The 24,487-nt window shown below is 40.9% G+C and overlaps 3 protein-coding genes and 1 pseudogene across 4 annotated transcripts; 2 read left to right on the top strand and 2 right to left on the bottom strand.

Moving 5' to 3' along the window:
- Nucleotides 1-533: 533 nt before the first annotated feature.
- Nucleotides 534-7,006, top strand: LOC117189476 (integrator complex subunit 1-like). Its single transcript, XM_033394609.1, has 3 exons — nt 534-1,842; nt 1,898-2,877; nt 2,939-7,006. The coding sequence occupies exons 1-3, from the start codon at nt 534-536 to the stop codon at nt 6,872-6,874; spliced, it is 6,225 nt and encodes a 2,074-aa protein (XP_033250500.1). The 3' UTR covers nt 6,875-7,006.
- A 2-nt stretch (nt 7,007-7,008) lies between these two features.
- LOC117189477 (cofilin/actin-depolymerizing factor homolog) lies at nt 7,009-21,258 on the bottom strand. Of its 2 annotated transcripts, XM_033394611.1 has the most exons (4): nt 21,133-21,233; nt 7,856-8,046; nt 7,399-7,504; nt 7,009-7,313 (listed from the first exon to the last, which is right to left on the bottom strand). In XM_033394611.1, the coding sequence occupies exons 1-4, from the start codon at nt 21,133-21,135 to the stop codon at nt 7,167-7,169; spliced, it is 447 nt and encodes a 148-aa protein (XP_033250502.1). In that variant the 5' UTR covers nt 21,136-21,233; the 3' UTR covers nt 7,009-7,166. The 2 variants fall into 2 exon arrangements, with proteins under 2 accessions (XP_033250502.1, XP_033250501.1); XM_033394610.1 differs by lacking the exons at nt 7,009-7,313; nt 7,399-7,504; nt 7,856-8,046 and adding exons at nt 16,713-17,717; nt 17,771-17,855 and having other exon boundaries at nt 21,133-21,258.
- On the top strand, nt 15,983-16,786 carry LOC117189478. Its single transcript, XM_033394612.1, has 2 exons — nt 15,983-16,154; nt 16,211-16,786. The coding sequence occupies exons 1-2, from the start codon at nt 16,020-16,022 to the stop codon at nt 16,433-16,435; spliced, it is 360 nt and encodes a 119-aa protein (XP_033250503.1). The 5' UTR covers nt 15,983-16,019; the 3' UTR covers nt 16,436-16,786.
- A 1,292-nt stretch (nt 21,259-22,550) lies between the features above and the next one.
- On the bottom strand, nt 22,551-24,332 carry LOC117190218 (annotated as a pseudogene).
- Between the last annotated feature and the right edge of the window lie 155 nt (nt 24,333-24,487).

Here is a 24,487-nt window from a genome sequence, read left to right as displayed (position 1 = left end):
ATTACTCTATCTTAATAATATTGTGTAGAACTCCCAATTTTAATGAAATTTTTGTATAAACAATGTTAGATGCAGCTAAGAGTGACCTTAACTAGATAGCTACAAAACGGCACCGCATCTTCAGTGAAATATTCGGAACGAAAAGTCACTTTTCACAATAACATGTTCACATGTTAAGTTGAAAACGAGCAATTAAATCTAAAAATTCTTCTCCAATTAATGGCTGTGAAGTTTATTTTTAAAAATTCACTTATAAATTTAGTAGACTCAAAAAACAAAACAAAGACAAATAACTCTTATTTGATAATTAGCGGAAGGACTTGTTAATATATGAAAATAGCTGTATTCGGTTTTACAACTATGATGTTAATAGCAACAAAGTTTATGTATGAATGTGTATTTATTCCATCGTTTCAAAGTCGTCCCAACAACTTGGAACCCGTTGGTACATTTCTGCTCTCCAAACTGCCACTGTCGCACTTCATGAAAGCTGGTCACACCTGATGTGTTAATCCTCAAAATAAAAGTAAAAAATGGATCGCGGAAAAGGTGGATCGGGTAGATCACAGAAAAAGGTGCCACTTGGTGGGGAACTGTTTGCGCTTGGAACAAAGAGCTGTCGAGATGATCCAAAATCCAAAATTATTCCCATTAAACCCATATTGTCATCAGAAAGAAAGCGGGAAGCATCGTCCGCCTTAGGAAATCCATCCAAACGATTCCGAGGAAATCTGAAAGATTCTGGAGCGGACACATCCAATGGCAGTAGTCAATATGAAACCTGGGAACAGTTTGCCGTCGAATGCGACTTGGAAAATATTATTGAAGCCATATATGCAGCACTGGAGCAAAACGACACTGATTCCGTGGGTAGACTAGTATGTGGAGTCATAAAGCACACGACAACAAATGCATCCAGATCCAAGGTGGATAATATTGGCATTCTTGCCCTGATATACGTGGCGAAACTGCAGCCACAAGTATTCTGCACAGATATCGTTGCCTTCGCTCTGTTGTCCTTTTTGCGTCGCGAAGCCAATGTTAAGATGCGGTACAATACCAATCTGCACATACTGTTTACGAACCTGCTAACCAGGGGATTTGTGGACGTACCGCAGTGGCCAGAAGTACTGCTGCGAACGTACATCGACGATGCTGTCAACGAGCGCTACTGGGCGGACAATGAGTACTGTGCGTCTTACGTTAAGAATGTTTGCGCAGCTTTCAAAACACGCACTCCCCACCTAAGCCTACTCCGCTGGGATGCGAGCACGGCCATACCATCGGCTCACAGGGATAGTGTTACCATCGACGACGACTCTGGAGATAATTCGACGCAAAGTCTAGATGCCAGCCCCTTAAATTCCGAGCTAGAGCCGTTGCCAGACTCAATTGGAGCCGTCAAGGCACGATTCAGCGATGAGACTGTCCAGAAGCATGTCAGCGAGGCGATTCGGGACCAGTTGAACAAACGCCAGCAGCAGGATAATTACACTAGGAATTTCCTGAAGTTCCTCTGCACCACGTCAGGCATAGCCGAGGTGCGCTGCCTGAGTATTTCCCGCCTGGAGCTGTGGATACACAATGGCAAGCTCGTGAAGTTCGCCCAGCAACTTCTCTCGTATATCTGCTTCAACATCAAGGGGCGCAACACTCAGGATAACGAAGTTCTTTTGGTGTTGGTGAAAATGCGTCTGAAAACTAAACCCCTGATCAATCATTATATGTCCTGCCTCAAGGAAATGATCTACTTGCAGCCAGATATATTGGCCACTGTCATGAAGCTGGTGGTTCAAAACGAGCTTTCAAACACCAGAAACCCAAACAATATGGGAATGCTAGGTGAGCAAAAAGTTTTACTAAACATTACCTTTTATTTATACTCTCCTTTTTATAGCCACAATGTTTCAAACATCTGCGGACCAATCAGCTGCAAATCTGGCCGAAATTTACCAAGAATTTTTACTACAGAGGGACGATTGCCTGAGGACATTGCGGGTCTTCTTGAGGGAGCTTGTGCGCATGCTGCGCTTCGACGTGAATCTAGTTAGGTTCTGCAAAACATTTCTAAGCGAACGAGAGGACCTCACCCCGCAAATAGAACAGTTTGAGTTCAAGGAGCGCATATTCCATTCAATGGTAGACATTGTCTGCCTCTGCATGTTCCTTTCGGCCACACCGCAGGTGCGTGAGGCCAGCCTCTCGCTGAAGAACAATCGCGATGTGAAAAATAACCAAGCCCTGCTCAAGCTGTACAACCAAATGGGACAGATTCAACTGGACACGGTGTCGTGGATGTACGAAACAGTGCCAAACGTTTTCAAAATAACTGGCATTGAGTACCACCAGGCGCTGCACAAGCTGCTCCTGCTGGACACCCCCGAGCAGTATTCACGGTGCGATCAGTGGCCCTCGGAGCCAGAGAGGGTGGCCATATTGCGGATCATCTCGGAGACGCCCATTCACGAGGAGACCCTGCTGCGCATTATTTTGATTGGAATCACCAAAGATATTCCCTTTTCGATTGCCAACACCTTCGATATATTGTTTTTGGTTATCAAGCGTGTTTCTGGAATGAAGACCAGCAATATTCCCGCCGTGCAGGCCAATAAGTTTGACATAATAGACTTCCTGTTTAATATGTCCGAATACCACCATCCGGAGAACATTCGACTGCCCTCGGACTATGAGCCCCCAAAGCTGGCCATCATTGCCTTTTATTGGAAGACCTGGCTGATTCTACTCATGATATCCGCCCACAATCCCTCGACATTTGGGGCCTTCTGCTGGGATCACTATCCCACAATGAAAATGCTGATTGAGATATGCATCACGAGCCAGTTTGTGAATACCGCAGCCAGCAAGGACGAGTTGCAGGTAAATTGTAAACAAAACACTAGCATTTCCATTACCCGATTATCCCTCTTGACACTTGCAGATAATGACTGTGGAAAGAGACCATATCCTGCAGTTTGAAACATATTTGGCGGCGCAAACGTCTCCGAATGCAGTCATCACGGAGGAGAACGCAATTCTGATTACCCAGCTAATGCTAATGGCTCCGCTGGGAGCACCGCGCAAGGTGCCGTCTATGGTATTGGATCAAATGAAGTTCCTCAATCAGACCTTCAAGCTCGGCCACTTGTTCTGCCGCTGTCGCAAGCCCGACCTGCTTCTGGACATAATTCAAAGGCAGGGCACCACTCAGTCCATGCCGTGGCTGTCGGATTTGGTTCAGAATAGCGAGGGAGACTTTAGCCACCTGCCGGTGCAGTGCCTGTGCGAGTTCCTGCTGTTCAATGCAGTTAATATTAACGAGGAGAACAGCCGTGATGCCGAACTGGTGAATTTCCTGCGCAATTTAACATTTGATGCCAGCCTCAACCATCAGATCGTGTGCGAGCTACTGGATTATATATTTAGACGGCTCTCCTCCACTGTGAAGCAGTCGCGGGTGGCCGCTCTTTCCGGCCTCAACATCATCTTCAGGCACTCGGATGACTACGAACATGAATGGCTGTTGAAATCGATCCAGCAGATACCACATTTCTTCGAGGTGAAACCGTTTATAATTCCACAGCTGCGAGCTGCCTGCCAAGTGGAGAACTGCCCAGAGCTGATCATGGCATACATTCAGTTCATTACGGCCCACACGATGGGCGATCCTGTGAACGAAATGCTCGACCATGTGATCGATATGGCCCAATTGATTGTGGAGCGCAGCACCATGTTCCAGCACATCATCATATCACAGGAGGACTATGACTATGCGCCAGACGATACTCGCATCCAGACGCTCAAGTGTTTGTTTGTCATGTTCAACAACTACATTATCAAGCTGAGGGAGTACCACGAGCCATACGAGTGGACCGAGTACCCGGATCTGCTGATGGTACAGTTCGATGATGGCGTGCAGCTTCCTCTGCACATCAACATCATACACGCTTTTATTATACTGCTCACGTATTCGAACAACAACATGCCAGAGTCCATACCGATTCTGGATTACTGGTTTCCCCCCGGACGGCCGGCGCCCGTCGCCTTTCTGCCCAGCATGCCGCAGGAGCAGGTGCAACTGCTGCCCGACTGGCTGAAGCTGAAAATGATCCGATCCTCGGTGGACAGGCTAATCGAGGCCGCACTGCATGACCTGACGCCCGACCAGATTGTGCTCTTTGTGCAGAACTTCGGCACCCCCGTAAACTCCATGTCCAAGCTACTGGCCATGCTGGACACGGCAGTGCTCGAGCAGTTTGATCTGGTCAAGAACGCCATACTCAACAAGGCCTACCTGGCGCAACTAATTGAGATTCAGCAGGCGCGCGGTGCCAAGAATGGACATTATACGGTCCAAGCCCTCGACCTGCACTCCCATTCTCAGACGGTGCCGGATCTGCCCAGACTCAGTGTGATTATTCAGGAGAATATTGAAATTGGGGACTATGATGCCAACGATGCCAGCAGTAGCAGTAGCAGTAGCAACATCAGCAGCAGCAACAGCTTAACCAAACAGTTGGTTCAGAGGGTACTCACCCAGCCAGATCAGGGTTTGATTTGCCGCACCGATTGCCGGGATCTGATCCATCATCTCCTCGAAATTGTGATAAGTCCACATAGAAGCAGCAGGAACAACGATCTGCTTACCGCTGTAACCGAAGTGGTGGCCAAGCTGCCGCCCGATCGTAGCGTGGATTTTGAGAGGGCCATCACAATGAGTCGGCATGCCAGCACCCTGCTGCGGGCATTCTTCAGCTGTTTGCTGCACCGCGACAGCTATCGCATTCTGGAGAAAAGCCTGCAAAAGAATTTCAAAATCTTCAGGCACAATTTTAGCTTAGATCTGAGCCTGCTGCAGAGCACGGAGCTGTATCACGATAGCCTGGTGTTTATGCTGCGCAACTCTCGGGACATTTACTTCCAACAGTTGAAGGGCAACAATGCTTTATTGGCCAGGAAGAAGATCGTTAGGGACACCATCAAAAGTTTCGATACACCGAAAATGGATAGCAGCAGCAGCATAAGCCACAGTTGCCACAATGAACAGATCTTCCAAAATGGTCTCTTTATCGATTGGCTATCTGAAGTAGATCCCGAAATAGTGTCCAGCCAGCTGCTGAAGGAGAAGTTCCTGTTCTCCAAGTCGTGCAGTGAGTTTCGATTCTATCTGCTGTCGCTGATAAACCACCAGACAAATTGGGACACCATCGAAAGGATAGCAGAGTTCCTGTTCAGGGAGTTCCGGGCAGAATACGATTACAGCACGGTACTTAACTATTTCGAGGCACTGACCACCAATCCGAAACTGTGGAAAGGGAGGGAGAAGTCCTCTTCCAAGAATGCCCGCCCCGATCCCTTTTTCCTGCTCAAAGACTCAGAGCTGGAGCCATTCACACATTTTATGCTGCACGAAGGAGTCTCCGAGATTAAGGTCGACAGCAGAGGCTACGACTTCAAGCTATGCTCCAGAATGCAGCTGCTGTTCAAGCTAACAGAGAAGCGAAGGGACCTGATGGTCAAGGTTATGGATTATGTGGAGGAGAGCTCGGTGTCCGATTATCTGAAGCTGCAGGTCCTGCAACAGATGTACATCATGTATCCGCGCACCAAGTTTCTGCGGCCCAGCAAAGATGGCGAGAGATCGTATAAGTTACAGACCCTGAAGGGCTGTCAGGCCGACAATGTCTCGAATAATTTGATAACGTGCTTGGGTAGCCTAGTGGGAAAGAAAGACTTTGAAACATTGTCGACTGACACGGAGCTGCTTCTGCGAAAGCTGGCCGCATCCCATCCGCTACTCTTTCTGCGTCAGTTGAGCGTACTCTCTTCGATAATGCAGGGCCGGGCACAGATCACCATGAAAGCGCTTCGCGAGGAGCACCACTTCCATCGGTTCGTGCAGATCCTTAGGACCCTGGAGCTTCTGCAGCCAACTATTTTCGAAGACTCGTACAAGACCGAAATCCAGACAACCCTCTCCTGCTATTTTAACTTCTTCAAGCACCACAGCTCGGTCAAGGAGGCCTTGCAGATGCTCAGCAAGTTTGTGCAGGTACTGCAGGCATATATCAACTATAACCCGTCCAGTGCCCTGCTGTTCATCGAGCAGTACGTGGGCATACTGATGGAGCTGGCCGCTAAGTACACATCGCTGGGCAAGCTGCAGGTCCTCGTCCAGGCATTGGCCCTGCTTCAGCACAAGTCGAACTTCCTCTCTGAGCTGGACGACGAGGAGGTTCGGTACGAGTATGAGCTGGACGAGCACTTTGAGGTGAAGCCATCGGCTAGCAAGCCAGTGGTAGCCGAGATTGAGCCTTTAGAGGGCAGCGCGGGCAATGTTCCGGTGGCAGACGTTGTGGGTGTCCGAGGGCCCTCTTCAGTCCTGACTTTGAGCTCGTACAGCAGATCGAACTACACGGACATATCGCCGCACTTTCTTGACCTAATCAAGATCATCAAGCAGTCCAACATGGAGGACGTCGTGCTGGGGCCAATGCAGGAGCTGGAGTGCCTCACATCTAAGAGGTTTGTGTTCATCAACGAGCTGTTCGAGCGGCTGCTCAACCTGATATTCTCGCCGAGTGCCCAGATACGATCGATTGCCTTTATAATCCTGATTAGGCATCTGAAACACAATCCCGGAAACTCGGACATCAATGTGTGCACCCTAAACGCCTACATACAGTGCCTGAGGGACGAGAATTCGTCGGTGGCAGCGACAGCGATTGATAACCTGCCAGAGATGTCGGTACTACTGCAGGAGCATGCCATCGAAATCTTATCGGTTGCATTTTCCCTGGGCCTCAAGTCGTCACTGAACACCTGCCCTCCCATCCGGAAGGTTCTGCAGACATTAGTGATTCAGCATGGCTATTAAGTGTCCATTGGAGGTTGTTTTCACTCCTAATCGGTGAATACGTATTGTAAAGATAGTCTTATCGAGTGTTTAAGTTTCTTGGCCTGCGGGGCCCTGCGGACAGGGTGGCAAACAAATAAATAATAAGTTATATCTTTCATTCATTTTCTTTATTTCTACTGAAAATACAAATTATGTAGAAAATTCTCTTACAAATTGGCGATCTCAACAGGATACATATGTTTTGATCGCTGTTTTATGTATGCCTTTCTTGTTCGTTAAATGCAAATGCACAGTGCTCTCTCCATACAGTTTATTGGCGGTCAGTGGCGCGAAGCTTCTCCTCGACGGCTTCCCGGGAGGCTTCAGACAGATCGGTGGCTTGTATATACTTTTGTACGCCCACCAGCGATTTCTTGAGAGCATCGAAAGAGCTGGAATACAACATCTTCTTCTTAACCTGCAACAAAAAAGAACAAAGAAGAAATGTGGCATTAATGAACTGTAATTAACCCACACATGACTGGGTTGGGTTATCTTCATACCTTAGCAGTATCGGGACACCACGACATAAGGAACAGCTTTTGCTTCTTTGAACTCTCAGAGGTGCCTTGGCATTGATGCATGTACTCAAAGTCAAACAATCCATATCTGTTGAATTGAAATAGAAATCGGATATTATAGGCTGTCCAGTTATCCGTTTTAACGAAGATTAAGCTACATTTACAATCGCAGATCTGCTTGGTTCGTGCGGAGGAAACCAATGCTTGGCGAATCCCGCTTTTAAAGTCTTCGATGTTCGGATGCGATCCGGATACGAATAGACAAAATAAAGATAAAATAATGGGAAAAACGTAAGAATCTTAGAGGAACAGGTCCCTTATACTATTACGAAATAATAACTGAGAGATCACATTTAATTTGTCTTGGATTTTAAAATGTGGATGCATGCGGAACAGACACTACTATATATGGTATATGGTATATGGGAGTGAAACTTACCGGCATTCGCCAGGACCGCATTTCTGGATATCTTCTAGAAACTGGTCGTATTCGCTGTTGCGATCTGCCACAGTTTCCACATCGATCTGCTTTTCGTCACGGATGTAGAAAATGACATAACGATGCTTTTTGTCCTTTTTGATTTCCTCGTATGTAGTCTTGCAGACATCGGACACAGTTACACCTGAAGCCTGTCAAAATTCAGAGTAAATATTTTCCATGTTAATGGCAAGAACTAAATGATTAAATGATTAAAAGTTTGTAAAGGCGCCAAAAACCATTCTACCGTATACTATACATGTGTACCACTGTGTGTGTATTTGTGTCTGGTGTGCGTCAACACAACTCAACTCCCCCTGTGTCTGAGCAAAGACTATACAATACCAAGATGTCGCATGAGGAACAAATGCTTTTTCAATTTTCGTTTGACGCTTCATGGTACGGGCGCTCGGGGCTAGTTCTTCAATTCTCTTTTACGCTACCTTCGCCTCCGAAGTGCTACTCGGCTTCGTCAATGCCTCGGTCAGCACGAGCTCGAGCCAACCCAGAAATATGCTTGTAGTTGTGTATAAGTTAACACAATCGATCGAAAAAATATATAAAAACAAGATCAGCCGTTATACAGGGGATGTTGCCCAGCGACACCGGAGTTTTGGGTACGCAACAATGTTGCAGAACGAGCAGTGAGCGTCGGGAGTGCTGGGAACTTACTTGTAAGAGTAGAGTAGTTCGGGGGGAGAAATTAACCGCGTCGGCCGTCGCCACGCCTATCTCAAACCGAATAAAATAAAATAAAAATTGAAAGAAATAAAATTAAAATTGGCGCCCAACTAATTCGAACCCACGGCAAAACCTGAACCAGCGGCAAAAATAAAAAACCAATACACGCAATTGAAAATAAAAAAAAAAAAAACCAGATTCAGCAGCATCTGGAAGACAAAGAAGACACCATACTACCATACACCATAAATTGTACACCATACAACTACCAACAAGAAGACATCAAGAAGCAGCTATACTAACATAGTATAAATCCAGCAGCATCTGGTAGACAAGGAAGACACCATACTACCATACACCATAAATTGTTCACCATACACCATAAACCGTACACCATACACATACCAACAAGAAGACATCAAGAAGCAGCTATACTAACATAGTATAAATCCAGCAGCATCTGGAAGACAAAGAAGACACCATACTACCATACACCATAAATTGTACACTATACACCATAAACCGTACACCATACACCACCATACACCTACCAACAAGAAGACATCAAGAAGCAGCTATACTAACATAGTTTATGACAAAGAACATGTGAGTAGAGTGTTCATTAAAAAAAAAAAAAAACTCAAAACCCCACATAAAACACAATTTAGTCTTGCAAGTTGATTGATAGTGAAATAAATAAAAACAGGTGCATTTTTTGTTTAGGTTAAGAGTGATAAGGAAGTACAAGATTTGGTAAAAGAACTTCAGAAACTAAAAGGAACAAATTATCAGGAAGACGTAATAGAGAACATAAATTTAGAAATGAATATATCAAACGAGCAGCTCAGAATCATGATAGAGGCCGCGGTTTCAAGCGCACTAGCCGTACAGGAACAGAGCTTCACTTCAAAACTACAGGGTATTCAGGAGAGCTTAAATAGTGTACAAATTAACGCTCCTCAAGTGGTGGCGTACAAGGATGCGGAGATAAGAACAGACGTTGTCTGTAATGAGACTCTTGATATTATGAAATCCCTGCCCGACTTTGAGGGAAAGAATGAAACCTATGTCTCATGGAGGAAGGCTGCGCATACCGCATACAAAGTTTATGAGAAATTTGACGGTAGCTCAAAACATTATCAAGCTTTAGGAATACTGAGAAACAAAGTTAAGAACTCAGCTGATATGGTACTCTCTTCTTTCGACACTCCCCTTAATTTTAAAACCATTATAGATCGACTAGACTTTACGTACGCAGACAAACGACCAATATACTTAATTGAACAAGAGATGTCAACGCTCCGGCAGGGAAATTTGACATTATTACAGTACTATGACGAAGTAGAAAAGAAACTGACCCTCCTTATAAACAAAACAATTATGACTAACGAAACCACTGTAGCTTCTTCATTGAATGAGAAATACAGAGCGGACGCTCTACGAGTGTTCATCTCAGGAACCAAGAAGACTTTAAGTGATGTTCTATTCTCGGCAAGACCAAAAGATCTACCCTCTGCTTTGGCATTGGCTCAAAAAGTTGAGGCTAATCATGATCGATATATGTTCGCTTCAAACTACGCCCGTAGCATAGAAGAAAAAGCTCAGAGAACTGAACAAAGACAGCATGGCAGAGAGAATTTAATGACGGACACAAGGCAAAGACAACTAGGGAAACTCCCACAGTATAGGAAACAAGAATTTTTACCAAAATCAGAACAGGTCCAACCAATGGACGTGGACACATCCTCACGTTTTAGGCAGACTACTCAGTATCAACAAAATAGCGCGCCTCAGAGACAAAACCAGTGGCAAAGTCAGCAACAAAACAACCAATCGGACTACAACAACCAGGGACAAACAAACAAGCGACCGAACAATAGTAGCGCACGTTTTACGGGACCGAAACAACAAAGAATTAACCACGTAGAAGTAGAAGATACCCTACTCGATCAGGAAGAACAGGATTACCAAACTATAGCAAACGCCGAAGTTGATGGCATAGAAAACGACCTTTCAGATTATGACCAGATTAATTTTTTAGACATAACTCCTTGCTTCCGTTCATAGAAAGGACAGTAGCAGGGAGAACAATCAAATTACTCATAGATACAGGAGCTTCCAAAAACTACATAAAACCATTAAAAGAACTAAAACATATTACCCTAGTAAATAAACCCTTCCGAGTGAAGTCAATCCATGGCTATAGTGGCATAGACAAAAAATGTATAATGCACCTTTTCAATACCAACTCAAATTTTTTTTACTACCAAACCTCACGACATTTGACGGTATAATTGGACTTGACCTATTAAAACAGAGTGACGTTCTACTGGACTTAAAGAATAAGAAATTAATAACAAACTTCGGTTCCGAAACAATCCAATTTTTAAAATGTGCAAACATAAATTTCACAAATGTCGAGGAAATACAGGTCCCTGAGACTATATCCCAAAAGTTTCAGCTGATGTTAGGAAACCGAACAGGGGTTTTCGCAGACCCAAATGAAGCACTCCCATATAATACAAATATCATTGGCACTATCCGAACAGAAAATGAAGATCCCATATATTCAAAATTGTACCCATATCCAATGGGCGTTTCAGAATTCGTAAATGCAGAAACTCAAGACTTGTTGAAAGGTGGTATAATACGACCGTCTCGGTCACCATACAACAACCCCGTTTGGGTTGTAGACAAAAAAGCTACCGATGAACAGGGAAATAAAAAAAAAGTTTGGTCATAGATTTCAGGAAACTAAATTTAAAAACAACAGATGACAAATATCCCATTCCCAATATAGTTTCTATATTATCCAACTTGGGTACAGCTAAATACTTTACAACCCTAGATCTTAAATCTGGATTCCATCAGATTTTACTTGCAGAAAAAGATAGAGAAAAAACAGCTTTCTCCGTAGCAAATGGGAAGTATGAGTTCTGTAGACTCCCCTTTGGCTTGAAAAATGCACCTAGTATTTTTCAGAGGGCCATTGACGACGTGCTCAGAGAGCAAATTGGGAAAACTTGCTATGTTTATGTCGATGATGTAATCATTTTTTCCGAAAACATGGAAAGCCATGTCAAGCATATCGCATGGGTCTTAGACAAACTGTACGATGCCAATATGAGAGTTTCGCGCGAAAAATCGCACTTTTTCAAGGAGAATGTCGAATACTTAGGATTTGTCGTCTCAAGTAATGGTATAAAAACATGCCCCAATAAAGTGGAAGCGATTCGTAACTACGAACAACCAACCACTTTGTTCAACGTCAGATCATTCCTTGGACTTGCAAGTTACTATAGATGTTTTATTAAAGACTTTGCATCCATAGCTAAACCCATAAGTGACATCCTTAAGGGCGAAAATGGCAAGGTAAGCGCCGGACAGTCAAAGAAAATACCAGTCAAATTAGACGAAAGTCAGTGCGCGGCATTCAATAAACTAAAAGAGATTCTGGCATCCGAAAGCGTAATGTTACTCTATCCTGACTATAAGAAAGCATTTGGACCTAACAACAGATGCTTCGTCCTTCGGTCTGGGAGCCGTCTTATCACAAGACGGGAAGCCAATTACCATGATATCAAGGACACTAAATGATAGGGAACTTAACTTTGCAACAAACGAAAGAGAGCTGCTCGCTATAGTTTGGGCTTTGAAAAACCTCAGAAACTATCTATACGGAGTAAAAAATTTAAATATTTGTACAGACCATCAGCCTCTAACGTTTGCAGTTTCTGATCGCAACCCAAACGCAAAAATAAGACGTTGGAAAGCTCTCATAGACGAGTACAATGCAAATATCTTCTACAAGCCAGGAAAAGAAAACTTCGTCGCTGACGCACTATCACGACACAACATCCATACCTTAGAAGATGATGCACAGTCAGACAGGGCCACAATACACAGCGAAATATCACTTACATACACTATAGAATCAACAGACAAACCAATCAACTGTTTTCGAAACCAAATTATAATAGAGGAACATGAAGTAGCTTCAAATCGCACAACCATTTTGTTCGGTGAAAAGATCCGACATACAATATATTTCTCAAGTAGGGACTCGTTAATTAAAAAAATAAGTGACGCTGTCAAAAAAGATGTCGTAAATGCAATCCACTGCGAATTACCCATATTAGCATTCATTCAACATAAATTAATAGAAACATTTCCAACAACAATATTCCGATACACAAAACATATAGTAAATGACATTTTGGACAAGAACGAACAAAAAGAAATAGTTATTACAGAACACAATAGAGCCCATAGGGCGGCACAGGAGAATGTAAAACAAATTTTACAAGACTATTTTTTCCCGAAAATGACCAAATTAGCAGTCGAGGTTGTTGCAAATTGTAAAATTTGTCAAACGGCCAAGTACAACCGACACCCACAAAAACAAATACTTGGGGAAACACCCATACCCTCGTATGTGGGCGAAATGCTACATATCGACGTATATTCAACCGATAAAAAATATTTCCTCACATGCATAGACAAGCTTTCAAAATTTGCAGTTGTCCAACCCATCGCTTCAAGAACAACAGTTGACATACAATCAGCAATTTTACAACTTATCAATTTTTACCGGAACACCAAGACAATCTATTGCGATAACGAACCTTCCATAAAGTCCGAGACAATAAAATCATTATTAAGTAACCAATATAACATTCAAATTATAAATGCTCCACCACTTCATAGTACTTCCAATGGACAAGTCGAAAGATTCCATAGCACCCTTAATGACATTGCGAGATGTTTAACAGTCCAAAGGAAGCTTAAAAATACTGTGGAAACGATACTTCAAGCAACTATTGAATACAATAACACAGTTCACTCCGTAACGAAGAAACGTCCGGTCGATGTAATTCACTCGTCCTCCCCTGAACTTGAGGTGGAAATCAGGAATAGAGTTCATAAAGCACAACAACTCCAAATGAAAAAACTGAATGAAGTAAGACATGATAGACAGTTTCAAGTAGGTGACACAGTCCTTGTAAAAGCAAACAAACGATTAGGAAACAAACTGACACCTTTGTACACCGAAAATAAAATCGAGGCAGACTTGGGGACAACGGTCCTAATGAAAGGAAGGGTGGTCCACAAGGACAATTTAAGATAGACATCAGTTCATAATGAGTTCTTATTCCTCTTCACTATTCAATATACAACAATAATAGAGGATACAGAAGGTTAAGAAACCAATTCCTACAATCGCAAATGAGACATTACTTTCAAGAAACAGAATAATTATTTCAGAAATAAAAGCATTAATGTTATCAGTTACACTTGCAAAGATAGGAATTGTTAACCCTTCCGTATTAGACTCTCACGATTTGAGAAGAATAATTAATGAACACTCTACGAATTTAACTATTACTGATTTAATAGAGGAAGCTAAAATCAAAGTTTTATTTAATAATGAATTCTTTCCTAAGCCTTACCTAGTTTGCAAAAAAAAAAAAAAAAAAAAAATATTCTGTAAGATTAATCTGTAATCACCCTGTTGAGCACAACGGCATCACAATTAACTTCGCCGAAGACGAAAAATTGCCGACGGTGGTAACCATGTTACAGCTATCGGAAACCGCGCTACCACTCTTACAACAACATTCTGTAATAAACTTCCCTACACAACTTGTGCGCAGCAACTACACTCCGGTGTCATCGCGCACTGTCCAACTCGGCCCAGCCATCTCGAACCTGTAACACGCATCGATGATGGCATAATCATCATAAACGACATAGTGGATACAATCGATAAACAGAACTACGCGAGGAAGTCTCCAGGATCAACAGTATCCACATTCCTCGACATAACAAACCATGAAGACGTACCGAGCTTGCCGTACTTATAAAGGTTAAGTATGGAAACTTACGACACATCGACCAACTGGAATCAGGACTCGTAAGAAGACCGATAATATCTGGATTGGCTCCGAGAAACAGACGCCAACGTGACCTCCAAGTGCTAATTGACGGCTTAAAGGAATCCGAGGACGTCTTCCACTTAAGTGAAGGAGGAGTTAACACAATCGATCGAAAAAATATATAAAAACAAGATCAGCCGTTATACAGGGGATGTTGCCCAGCGACACCGGAGTTTTGGGTACGCAACAATGTTGCAGAACGAGCAGTGAGCGTCGGGAGTGCTGGGAACTTACTTGTAAGAGTAGAGTAGTTCGGGGGGAGAAATTAACCGCGTCGGCCGTCGCCACGCCTATCTCAAACCGAATAAAATAAAATAAAAATTGAAAGAAATAAAATTAAAATTTATTTGTGTGTATGTCCTAGGTCGGCACGGCCATAAACCGGTTTCGCCCGCAGCATATACGGCTTTTAGCTTCACACACAAGCGCACTGAAAGCATGTCAGTGGCTGCGTGCCGAAACCGTAGGGCAGCGTGGTCGCTGATGTCTTTGGCGCGGCACAGTGGGGACTCAGCCGAAATAGTCAAAAAATTGTATGAGTGCTTTATATAAATTTAATGTACGCATCTAATAGAGAATTTTCCAATCGAATTTTCAAGATAGTTTTAGTTTAGGAGATATAAGCACTCAAAGTTTAACATTTTTTCAGTGTGCAAATATTTATTGACTAACTAACTAATTTAGCAAGCTGAGACGGCCAAAGGTCCCACTGTGCCGCTCCAATGACATCGGCGATCCGCGACCACCGCTTCGACGGTGAAGGCATTGCCGAACAGACGAAACCGATGAGCAGCGGGGTCGCGGTAGAGACGAAGGTACAGGCGAAAAGGGAATTGAAGCCCCGCGCGCTCCCTCGTGCCTTTTGGGTCCTAATGTTAGGACCCGCCATACGGCCAGGCTCCGTTTTTCACTTTCACAAAAGTTTTCCGATTTACTTTTGAAATCACATAAATTGGGGCTCTCTTTTTCCCATTCCGCAAGATTTCTTCGTTTTCAAAACGAAAACATTTTCGTTGACGAAATGAAAAGTAAACGGCTTTTTATACAACAAAACGAACCCTAATTGCAAAAGGAAAAAAATAGATGACTTATTGATGCATTAACATAAACTTGATACCTATATCAGGGTAATTTAACTTGTGCTTTTTTTATAAATAATTTTATTTTAACCCAACCTCAAATTTGGTTCGGACAAAATTGGCCACAGCAACAACAAATTTCGTTTTGGTGTAAGCAGCTGACGCATTCCGATTTGGTTATCGGAACGTTGGCAAGTAATCAATTTTTGCGTATAACAGCACAAATGTGCATGTAACAGCTCAGACTGTGCTTGTAACATGCTCTTAACAGAACATCTGGGTGAGCACAGCTGTTTCCCGCCCAATTTAATTCGGACTTCAAAATGTAAGTGCAGCAAATTAATTTTTTATTTCAAAATTACCGCTTTGTTCTTTATATCCAGGGGAAAGCATAAATCATCTCTTTAAGATGAAATCCTGGTGGGTTTTATGAACGACAACCCGGACTTGGCAAAAGGATTTGTGAAGGGCGACCTAGTTGTTGTCGATGCCAAGTGGGCAGAGCTTTGCGGCGCTCTCAATGCTGTTGGGCCGCCAATCAAGGACGCATTGGGTTGGAAAAAGGTATGTGTTGCACAACAAAAGGTAGCACACTACTATATTCAATTCTACAATTTCAGGTTTGGGCAGATTGGAAAACAAACATCCGCAAGAAGATGGCGAAAAACAAATCAGAAACTCGAGCTACAGGTGGAGGGCCCTTCGCTCAGCAATCGCTTGGGGAATTGGAGGAGGAAGTGGCCAAGCTATGTGGCCTCTACGAAATGGTGGAAGGAGTAGGTGGGCCAGCGTATGGACTTCCCCCCGTACGACCAAGGAGGCCGACACTGGGGTTATGTGCGTGATGGAAGACCCCATTGAGGAGGAACCCTCAGAGAAGGACGAACCCTCAGAGAAGGAGGAGCCCATGCCGAAGCGCCGTCGAACTAGACCAGCGCAGACCATGGACCACAACGATCTGTGCGCTGCTCAGCTGGTTGAAATGTCGGCAATTTCCAAGAAAATTTCGGAACATTTCGAACGAATGTAATCGTTAGAGAAGGAGAAGCTCGAGGTCCAAAAGGCGCTTGTAGACAAATTTAGCCAAATTTTGGACAAATTTGCGAAATAATTAGTTTCCTATTAGTTTTTTTGTGAAACTTAGCTTTATTAGTTATAAAGAATATCGAATGACATAAAGAAGAAAACATGAAAAATTTTGCATTTTAATAAGGAATGGCCTGAGCTATTTCATCGCGTATAGATGATCCATTATTTTCAGTGTCGTCGAATTCATTTTCAGTGTCTAAAGGGTCGTCAAATCGAACATCCTCCTCGATTAAGACATTACGTCTTCTACAAATATTGTGCAGGGCACAGCATACATTTATAATTTGGCAACAAAATATTGGTGGGTAATTTAAAGTGCGTTGCAAGCAACGGAAACGGCTTTTAAGGACTCCAATGGTGCGTTCTATAATATTTCGTGCTCCAGTATGCTTTATGTTGAATCTGTGCTGATAGGTGGCTATCTCCGCGCTCCTATAAGGAGTCAGAACAAAACTCTCTAGAGCGTAGCCCGAATCAGCCAAAACAAACCCATTAATGGTCGTGGATAAATATTCCCTAGCAGGGGAGTGATTCCAAATGAAGGAGTCATGGCAGGAACCAGGGTGCGTGGCATCAATAGCAATTATCTCCATGTTGTAGTTACACACCACCATGGCATTCATGCTATAAAATCCTTTCCTATTATAGAACACGGAGTGGTTTTGTACAGGCTTTAGTATTCTGATGTGAGTTCCATCCACACAGGCACCAATTCGAGGCAATTTAAAGTTTCGATAGAAATATTCATATGATTGTTGCAATTGATGATTATTCATCTGCAACGAAATGAACTCAACACATAACAGCCTGTCCATCAACGGAATAAGTTTGTGAAGAATCTTTCCAAATGTACTGCGTCCAATGTTTATATGGTGGTCTTTGGCAACTGCCCACTGGTAGCAGCCAGTGGCGAGATATCGTATTACTGAAGCCAATTGCGTAGAGGGAGATAACTTCCTGGTAACACCTAAATGGGGTTGAACTTTCTCCAAAATCATTTTGAAAGTTTTTTTGTCGATCCGAAATGACTTCACAAATCTGAAAGCTTCACCATTAGCAATTTAATTTTCAATACGCATGCTGTTACTCACAGTTCGTCAGACATGATAAATACACAAGTGTTGCATCTAAGATGTCTAGATCTTCTTAGATCACGTAATTTCTGCAATCGTTTTGCTTCAAAACAAGCAATTGAAAAAATAAAAGGCATTTTAATCACGCTGTATTTTTACAAAGCAGCCAGGTCAGCTGTTTTTGTTTGCCAGAAACGATGAAAAAAGAAACATATCGATAAAAAAAAATATGTGAAAACTGGAGCACCTTAAAACGAAAACGAAACGTTTTGGCTGAAAACGTAATCCGCAAAAGTAAAAATGAAAAACGGAGCCTGCCTGATAGAACAGCTTTTTGGTCGCTCATGCGACATCTTGGTATTGTATAGTCTTTGGTCTGAGCCAACACTATTGCCGTCTCTTTTTAACTATACGAAAATGTTGCAGTCATTGCCGGCAATAACAACAAATACAGTGACGAACTAAATTTTTGGCACAGTAAGCTTTTTAAACTTTCTGGCCACCGTGTGACCCTTTCGATAACGATATATGGTAAAAATAAATTTAGCCAACCAGATCATAGTATTTAGTATATATATATATTAAATTTGTTTACAAAAATTCAAACTAAGCATTAGTATTAAATAAAAAACTTTAAAAAGTGTATATTTCGTTGAACAAAATTATTGGCACACTAGGCTTTATACATTAATTTTTCAGTATTATGTCCGATTGGGAAACTAATTTTTTTGGAAATATGGCAGCCTTGTTATCCCGTTATTTAAAATTTTGCAAATTAGCATTTGGAAATTTAAAGTTGCGCTTAAATTGGGCTTGTTTTGATTTTTGCTGTCAATATGCCACCGAAACAAAAGGAAACCACCGTAGCGCAGAGGAAAATAATCCTGCACTTGCATAATCAAGGCAAATCGTATGCGGAAAAAGGCAAAATTATGGAAAGAAGCCGCTTCACAATAAGGAGCATCGTTCAACGCTTTAAGGGAGCCTCAAACTTGGAGAGCTCTAAACACACAGGTCGCCCAAAAGTTTTAAGCAACCGCGAATGCAGCCAAATCATTCGCAAAGTGAAATTGAACCCCACCATATCCTCCACACAGATCGCTGCTGATCTAAAAAAAGACATTGGGACGGATGTTCACCCGATTACGGTAAGCCGAGTACTACACGAGGCCAACTACCATGCGCGTGTGGCTCGACGAAAACCTTTGATCTCGGAGACTAATAAAAAAAAACGTCTGAACTACGCCAAGGAGTTTATAACTAAGCCCAAAGATTTCTGGCAACAGGTGCTATTTTCCAATGAAAGTAAATTCAATATTTTCCGATCGGATGGATTCCAAACAGTGTGGAGAAAGCCAAATACCGAGTTCGACAATCAAAACATAACTCCAACTGTTAAGCATGGTGGTGGAAGTGTCATGGTGTGGGGTTGCATGTCTGCTGCTGGTGTGGGTGAATTGGTGTTTATAGACGGCATAATGGACAAAAATATCTATCTGAATATTTTGAAGGATAACCTAAAAAAAAGTGTCGAAAATCTAAATTTACCAAATTCCTTCACATTTCAGCAAGACAACGACCCCAAGCATTCGGCCCATATAGTCAAAATGTGGCTTACTTACAATACCGCCCATGTTCTGCCACACCCACCACAGTCCCCGGACCTCAATCCAATTGAACATTTGTGGGAGGAATTGGATAGGCGCATTAGAAAGCGGGCTATAAGGACAAAAGCCGACCTAAAACAAGCCTTAATGGAAGAATGGCAAAATATAGGGGAGGAAACTACTAAAAAATTAGTAGACTCGATGCCAGCACGCTTATCGGCCGTCATTAAGGCTAAGGGATTAAACACCAAATATTAAAAATTTTTTACATACGTACAATATCTTATTTTTAAGTTTTTCTTGGGGTGTGCCAATAATTTTGTTCATCGAAATATACCTTATTTTTTAGTTTTTTAATTTTTACTATTACTATGTTTAAGTTTTTGAAATAAGTTTTTTGTTTATGTATAATAAATACTTTAATCTCTTTGTTCAATATACTTTTTACGATTTATTTTCATTCCAAGGGTCACACGGTGGCCAGAAAGTTTAAAAAGCTTACTGTGCCAAAAATTTAGTTCGTCACTGTAAGTATGCAAAGTAATAACTTTTTCTTTATTTTATCCGTATTTATGCACCGTATTTATTCATAGCTTATTTATTTACATATCTTAAAATGGTTGCAATAAAATCAATTTCCGAAAATAATTTACAGGGATGACAGTGGGTGTGGCACCATTTACAGTTTCAACCCGGCAAAAGTTCAAGGGTAATTTTACAACTGCCGGCAAACATAAGAGCAAACAAAAGTCTAAAACATGAAATGCTGTGGGTTTTAGTCGAAGTTGAGAAACGCCACATGGTTTAATAATTTGAAGACCTTTACTTTCTAAGTACACAAGGAGTACTCACATATTTTCCTGCAATATTCGGCAATCGGGAATACATTTTTCCTACATACAAACGTCTGTGGCCATCACACACACTTTCATACAAATGCAAGCGACCATGTATTCAAGCATACACACGCACAGGCGGCGGAAGGGAAATGATCGGATAGCTCTCCACACACCTTAAATATTTATACATATTTCGGCATAGTTATATATTTGTACATTCGTCCGTGGGAGAACATGCAGATACATACAGACATGTGTACATATTAATAGCCATCGAAATAAAAAAGCGGCATATACCTACACACATGAATACATATATACACATCCAAAAGTGTGTGTGTATAAGCGTGCCTATTTTTCTCAAATTTTTCTTTCTGAATTGTTTCTGGTTCGGTTCGGCCAAGACGTCGCCTCCGCCACCCATTTGGAAGAGAAAATTGTACATATGCACCGCCTAAAACCTTGCCATTTGGCAATTTTCGTGAATCGCGAAAAGTATGGAAGCACTTTAATAAATGAGTAATATCCGTTCCTACCAATGACTAATTTGGTTTACATACATACATGTGTATGGATGCATACATACACATGAACATATATCGCCGAATATAGCCAAAGTTGGTTACATATGTATATTTGCAAAAAGTTTGAACAGATGTACACATACATATATATACTACTATTTTATATATATAATAAATATATGCACACCCTTGTAAAAATTTATGTCCAGATATCAAACACATATATAGTTTTCAAAGGAGCTGCTTATATGATTCTTCCAAACATACAAATATGCATGGATTTGTGTATCAAGATATACACTTAATCAGATATACCTATGAATATATATGTACATATCTATATACATATATATATTTATATGGTTGGTCCTTTTTATTTTTATTAATAATTAAATCGTTTTAATACATACCATTTTTCTTTTAGTGTAGTACTTTCACAAAATTCAGATTTAAATGTTACAAATACTGTTTAACCTTCCGTCTTTTATCAAAGCACAACCGGATGAACAGTGTGACCGCGGACTTATCGACAAAACATCCCGTCCGACCCTCACAAATATACCGTCTCATTTTAAAAATATACCGTAAATATACTGACGAATTCAAGATCTATTTTACGTATTCCTCGTTTTTGATATTCCATGGAATATTATTAGCTAGATAGAACCTATTTTCTAATTAATGGTTTATTTTAAACATTTGCTTTTATTGCATGTTGCGTAAAAAGAGGTTTTAGCGAAAATGGTCAACCAATAAAAACGAAAGAGGGTAGTCTTTCCTATTGTTCAAGTTTGATCTTCCGTCGAATATTATTAGCTAGATGAAACATTTTGCCATGCCCACATAGTTTTATCCGATTAGTGAATAAATTTTCTACTTGACTGGCCTATTTTAAACATTTGCTTTTATTGAATATCTTTTTACCGTTGAAAATACAATAAACGGTGACACGAATCAATTTTTTTAGCGGAGTTGCCAAGCGAAGTCACGTGTCTTTCAAATTGGCACGATGGAATCGGCACATCGGGAGTACACGGAATTATTTTGTATCAGCCATGCAAGATTCTTACGATTTAAGAATGGTAGTACATAAATGCCCATTTTTTTGAGCGGTAACAAATATATTCCTTTATGCTGATGTTTGAAATCTTTATTACAACAATCGAACATTTATTTTCGTAAATCTTAATATTTTCAATAAATTTATTTTCGTTTTCCGTTGACAGGTTAAATATCAATATCAATAGCTGGCATCGGTTACAGATGTCGTTCGCTTGTTTTTTTATTTTGTTGTTTTTTTTTCATAAAAATGAGATTGACAAACCGGATGCATGTTTCAACCAAAATATTTCAATTTTCAAAAGAGAAACACATTTCTTTATCAAGTGAAATATCTCAAAACAATTTGGAAATTAAACACTATCGAATCCGCTAGCAAGACTGTATATTTACATATTAAAACCATTCAATGTATTTCAATTTAATTCCTAGTTGTCCATTAATTTATAAATTATGTGTGCGGGATCTTTTGCTATTATTTGCCAATCGAAGTTGCAGCACGACGATCTGGCAGTGTCAGACGAAGCAGCTGTATATTTGTGGTTTTGTGTGCAGAAATGTGGAAAGAAGGAAGCGTTCGACGGTGGATCCGGGGATAGACGCGTAAACCACCGGATCACTGATACCTGATCACTGGAAAAAACCCATTTCCAGGTAAACATCAATTACTATGAACATATTATTAGTATTACTTTGTCGCTATATATGTATATTTTCCTTATAGATCAAACATTAAATTATTATTATTTTTTTTAATAAAATACAACGATTATGATGAATATTTTATTTAACAATTATTTTAAGGGGGTATTAGCTTGCAGATTAACGAAAATTATGATTTTCTAGGGAAGAATGCTGTCAACCTTTAACAAAATTAGCATATTCCTTCGTCCTCGTCTTCGTTGGTTGTTACAAAAAAAATGATTACTTAGTGTACTTCGTGTAACTCGTGAAAATTTAACTTACAATGCCAGCATTATCTTCAGATTTCTTCTCCAGCTGCATACCTTCTGGTAATGGAATATTTTTAGCTAAAATCGCGTACTCCACATCCATATGTCTGATAAATGGAGTTGCCAACATTCTGGCCGCCATTTCAGCATCTTCTTCATCAAATGCATTTAAAAGTGTTTGCAGTGTAGACACCTCTTCGGGCTCGCAACAACTTCCCCATTCCTTGAATGCCTTTTCTGCTTCCACAGAATCGGCACGGGCTAATTGAACCAGCACCAAAGCCACAACCAAGCGCCCGATTTGGCCATAGGATTCCGTTTGCTGATATAGATCCATCTCTTTCAGAATTGCTTTTGCTGCTTCATCGTATCTGAAATAAGTGGTTGACTTTAAACATAATACTGTCATTGAAATTTTAACTGTAATACCTCCTTAATTTGACTAGTATTCGTGAAACTTTGGATGAATATTCAGTTGCCTGACGGATGGAGTCGTCAATCTGAAAATTAATCAATTAATTAATTTGTTTTAAATGTTATTTAAAAAGATACTTATATATCAAAGACTTGACTTACCTTATTACTTCTATAGCATGCTGGTAGAATCGTAGAGCCATCTCAGGATGCTTTTGTTCAGTTAATTTGGCAGCTTTATCCAAAGCGGATGCGGCTGCTTCCGGCGAACCATGTTGTTGGTATAAGCTACAAGCTTTGTTCACGTATTCTTCAATCTCCAATAGTTTGTCTGTATCTTTTGATAGCAAAACAATCTAAAAGATATTCAAATGTTATACATTATAAAATCAGTTTTCATCTTATTTCTTATTGGAAAACCATGTAAGGTTGACTGTTAAAGCATTATACAAGTTGCAGGTAAAGTACCAGTATGATTATACACACCTGCTCGTAACATTTTGCGGCATGGAACCAAGATTTGTTGTTTTTGTAACACTCAATGGCCTTCAATTGATAAACCTTGCTTTTATCAAAATGTTTTGCTATTCGGAATGCAGTAGCTGGAAATAATTGAATGATAAATGGTTATACAGGTACTACTTAATCGCATAAAGGTACATTTATGCACAAAATATGTGATCTGGGAGAAATATTAATGAGGTTTTCTATTTAATCTTTATTTACATATGTATACAAAAACATGCATTCATATGCACATACGTATGTATCCCTATACACAAAGTGTATACATATGTAAATACACAGAAAACTACAAATCCAACAGAGACACGAAAACAGTTTTTAAAGCTTTGTTACGTTCATTGGTGTACTTATGTATGTATAAATATGTAATCCCGAAAACATATCTGGTAAAAATATATATACATAGATTTATTTAAATGTACTTTACCAGCTTTGGAATACTCATCAGCTGCACTGTCATAGTCAGGTACCCATTGCAAGAGCGATGTTTTTAGACTGCAATGTCATTGATGATTTGTTCATTGGCTATTTAGGTATATAAAACATGGACACCTACCTTTTCTCTGCCTGTCTAACTAGCTCCTCCGCTTCGGCCACTTTTTTGGCAGCAGACATTTTTTATAAATTGTTTGTAGATTTTGCAGGAAAAATCAATTGTTTACATTTATATTAGTGTGGCCGCGTGTTGCAGATAAAATACCACGGCTTAGGTACAGTAATTTTACATAATCGATGGGAAGCGCATGCCCGTTAGTTGTCCTAGTTTTTTGCATACACTGGAAAAATGTTCTAAACTAGTTTTAAAATGGTTTTG

Source organism: Drosophila miranda (assembly GCF_003369915.1).
Source record: "Drosophila miranda strain MSH22 chromosome Y unlocalized genomic scaffold, D.miranda_PacBio2.1 Contig_Y1_pilon, whole genome shotgun sequence".
In the NCBI taxonomy this organism is placed as follows: Eukaryota; Metazoa; Arthropoda; class Insecta; order Diptera; family Drosophilidae; genus Drosophila; species Drosophila miranda.
Note: the sequence above shows the minus strand (reverse complement) of the source record. Positions and strands in the feature narration are given on the sequence as shown.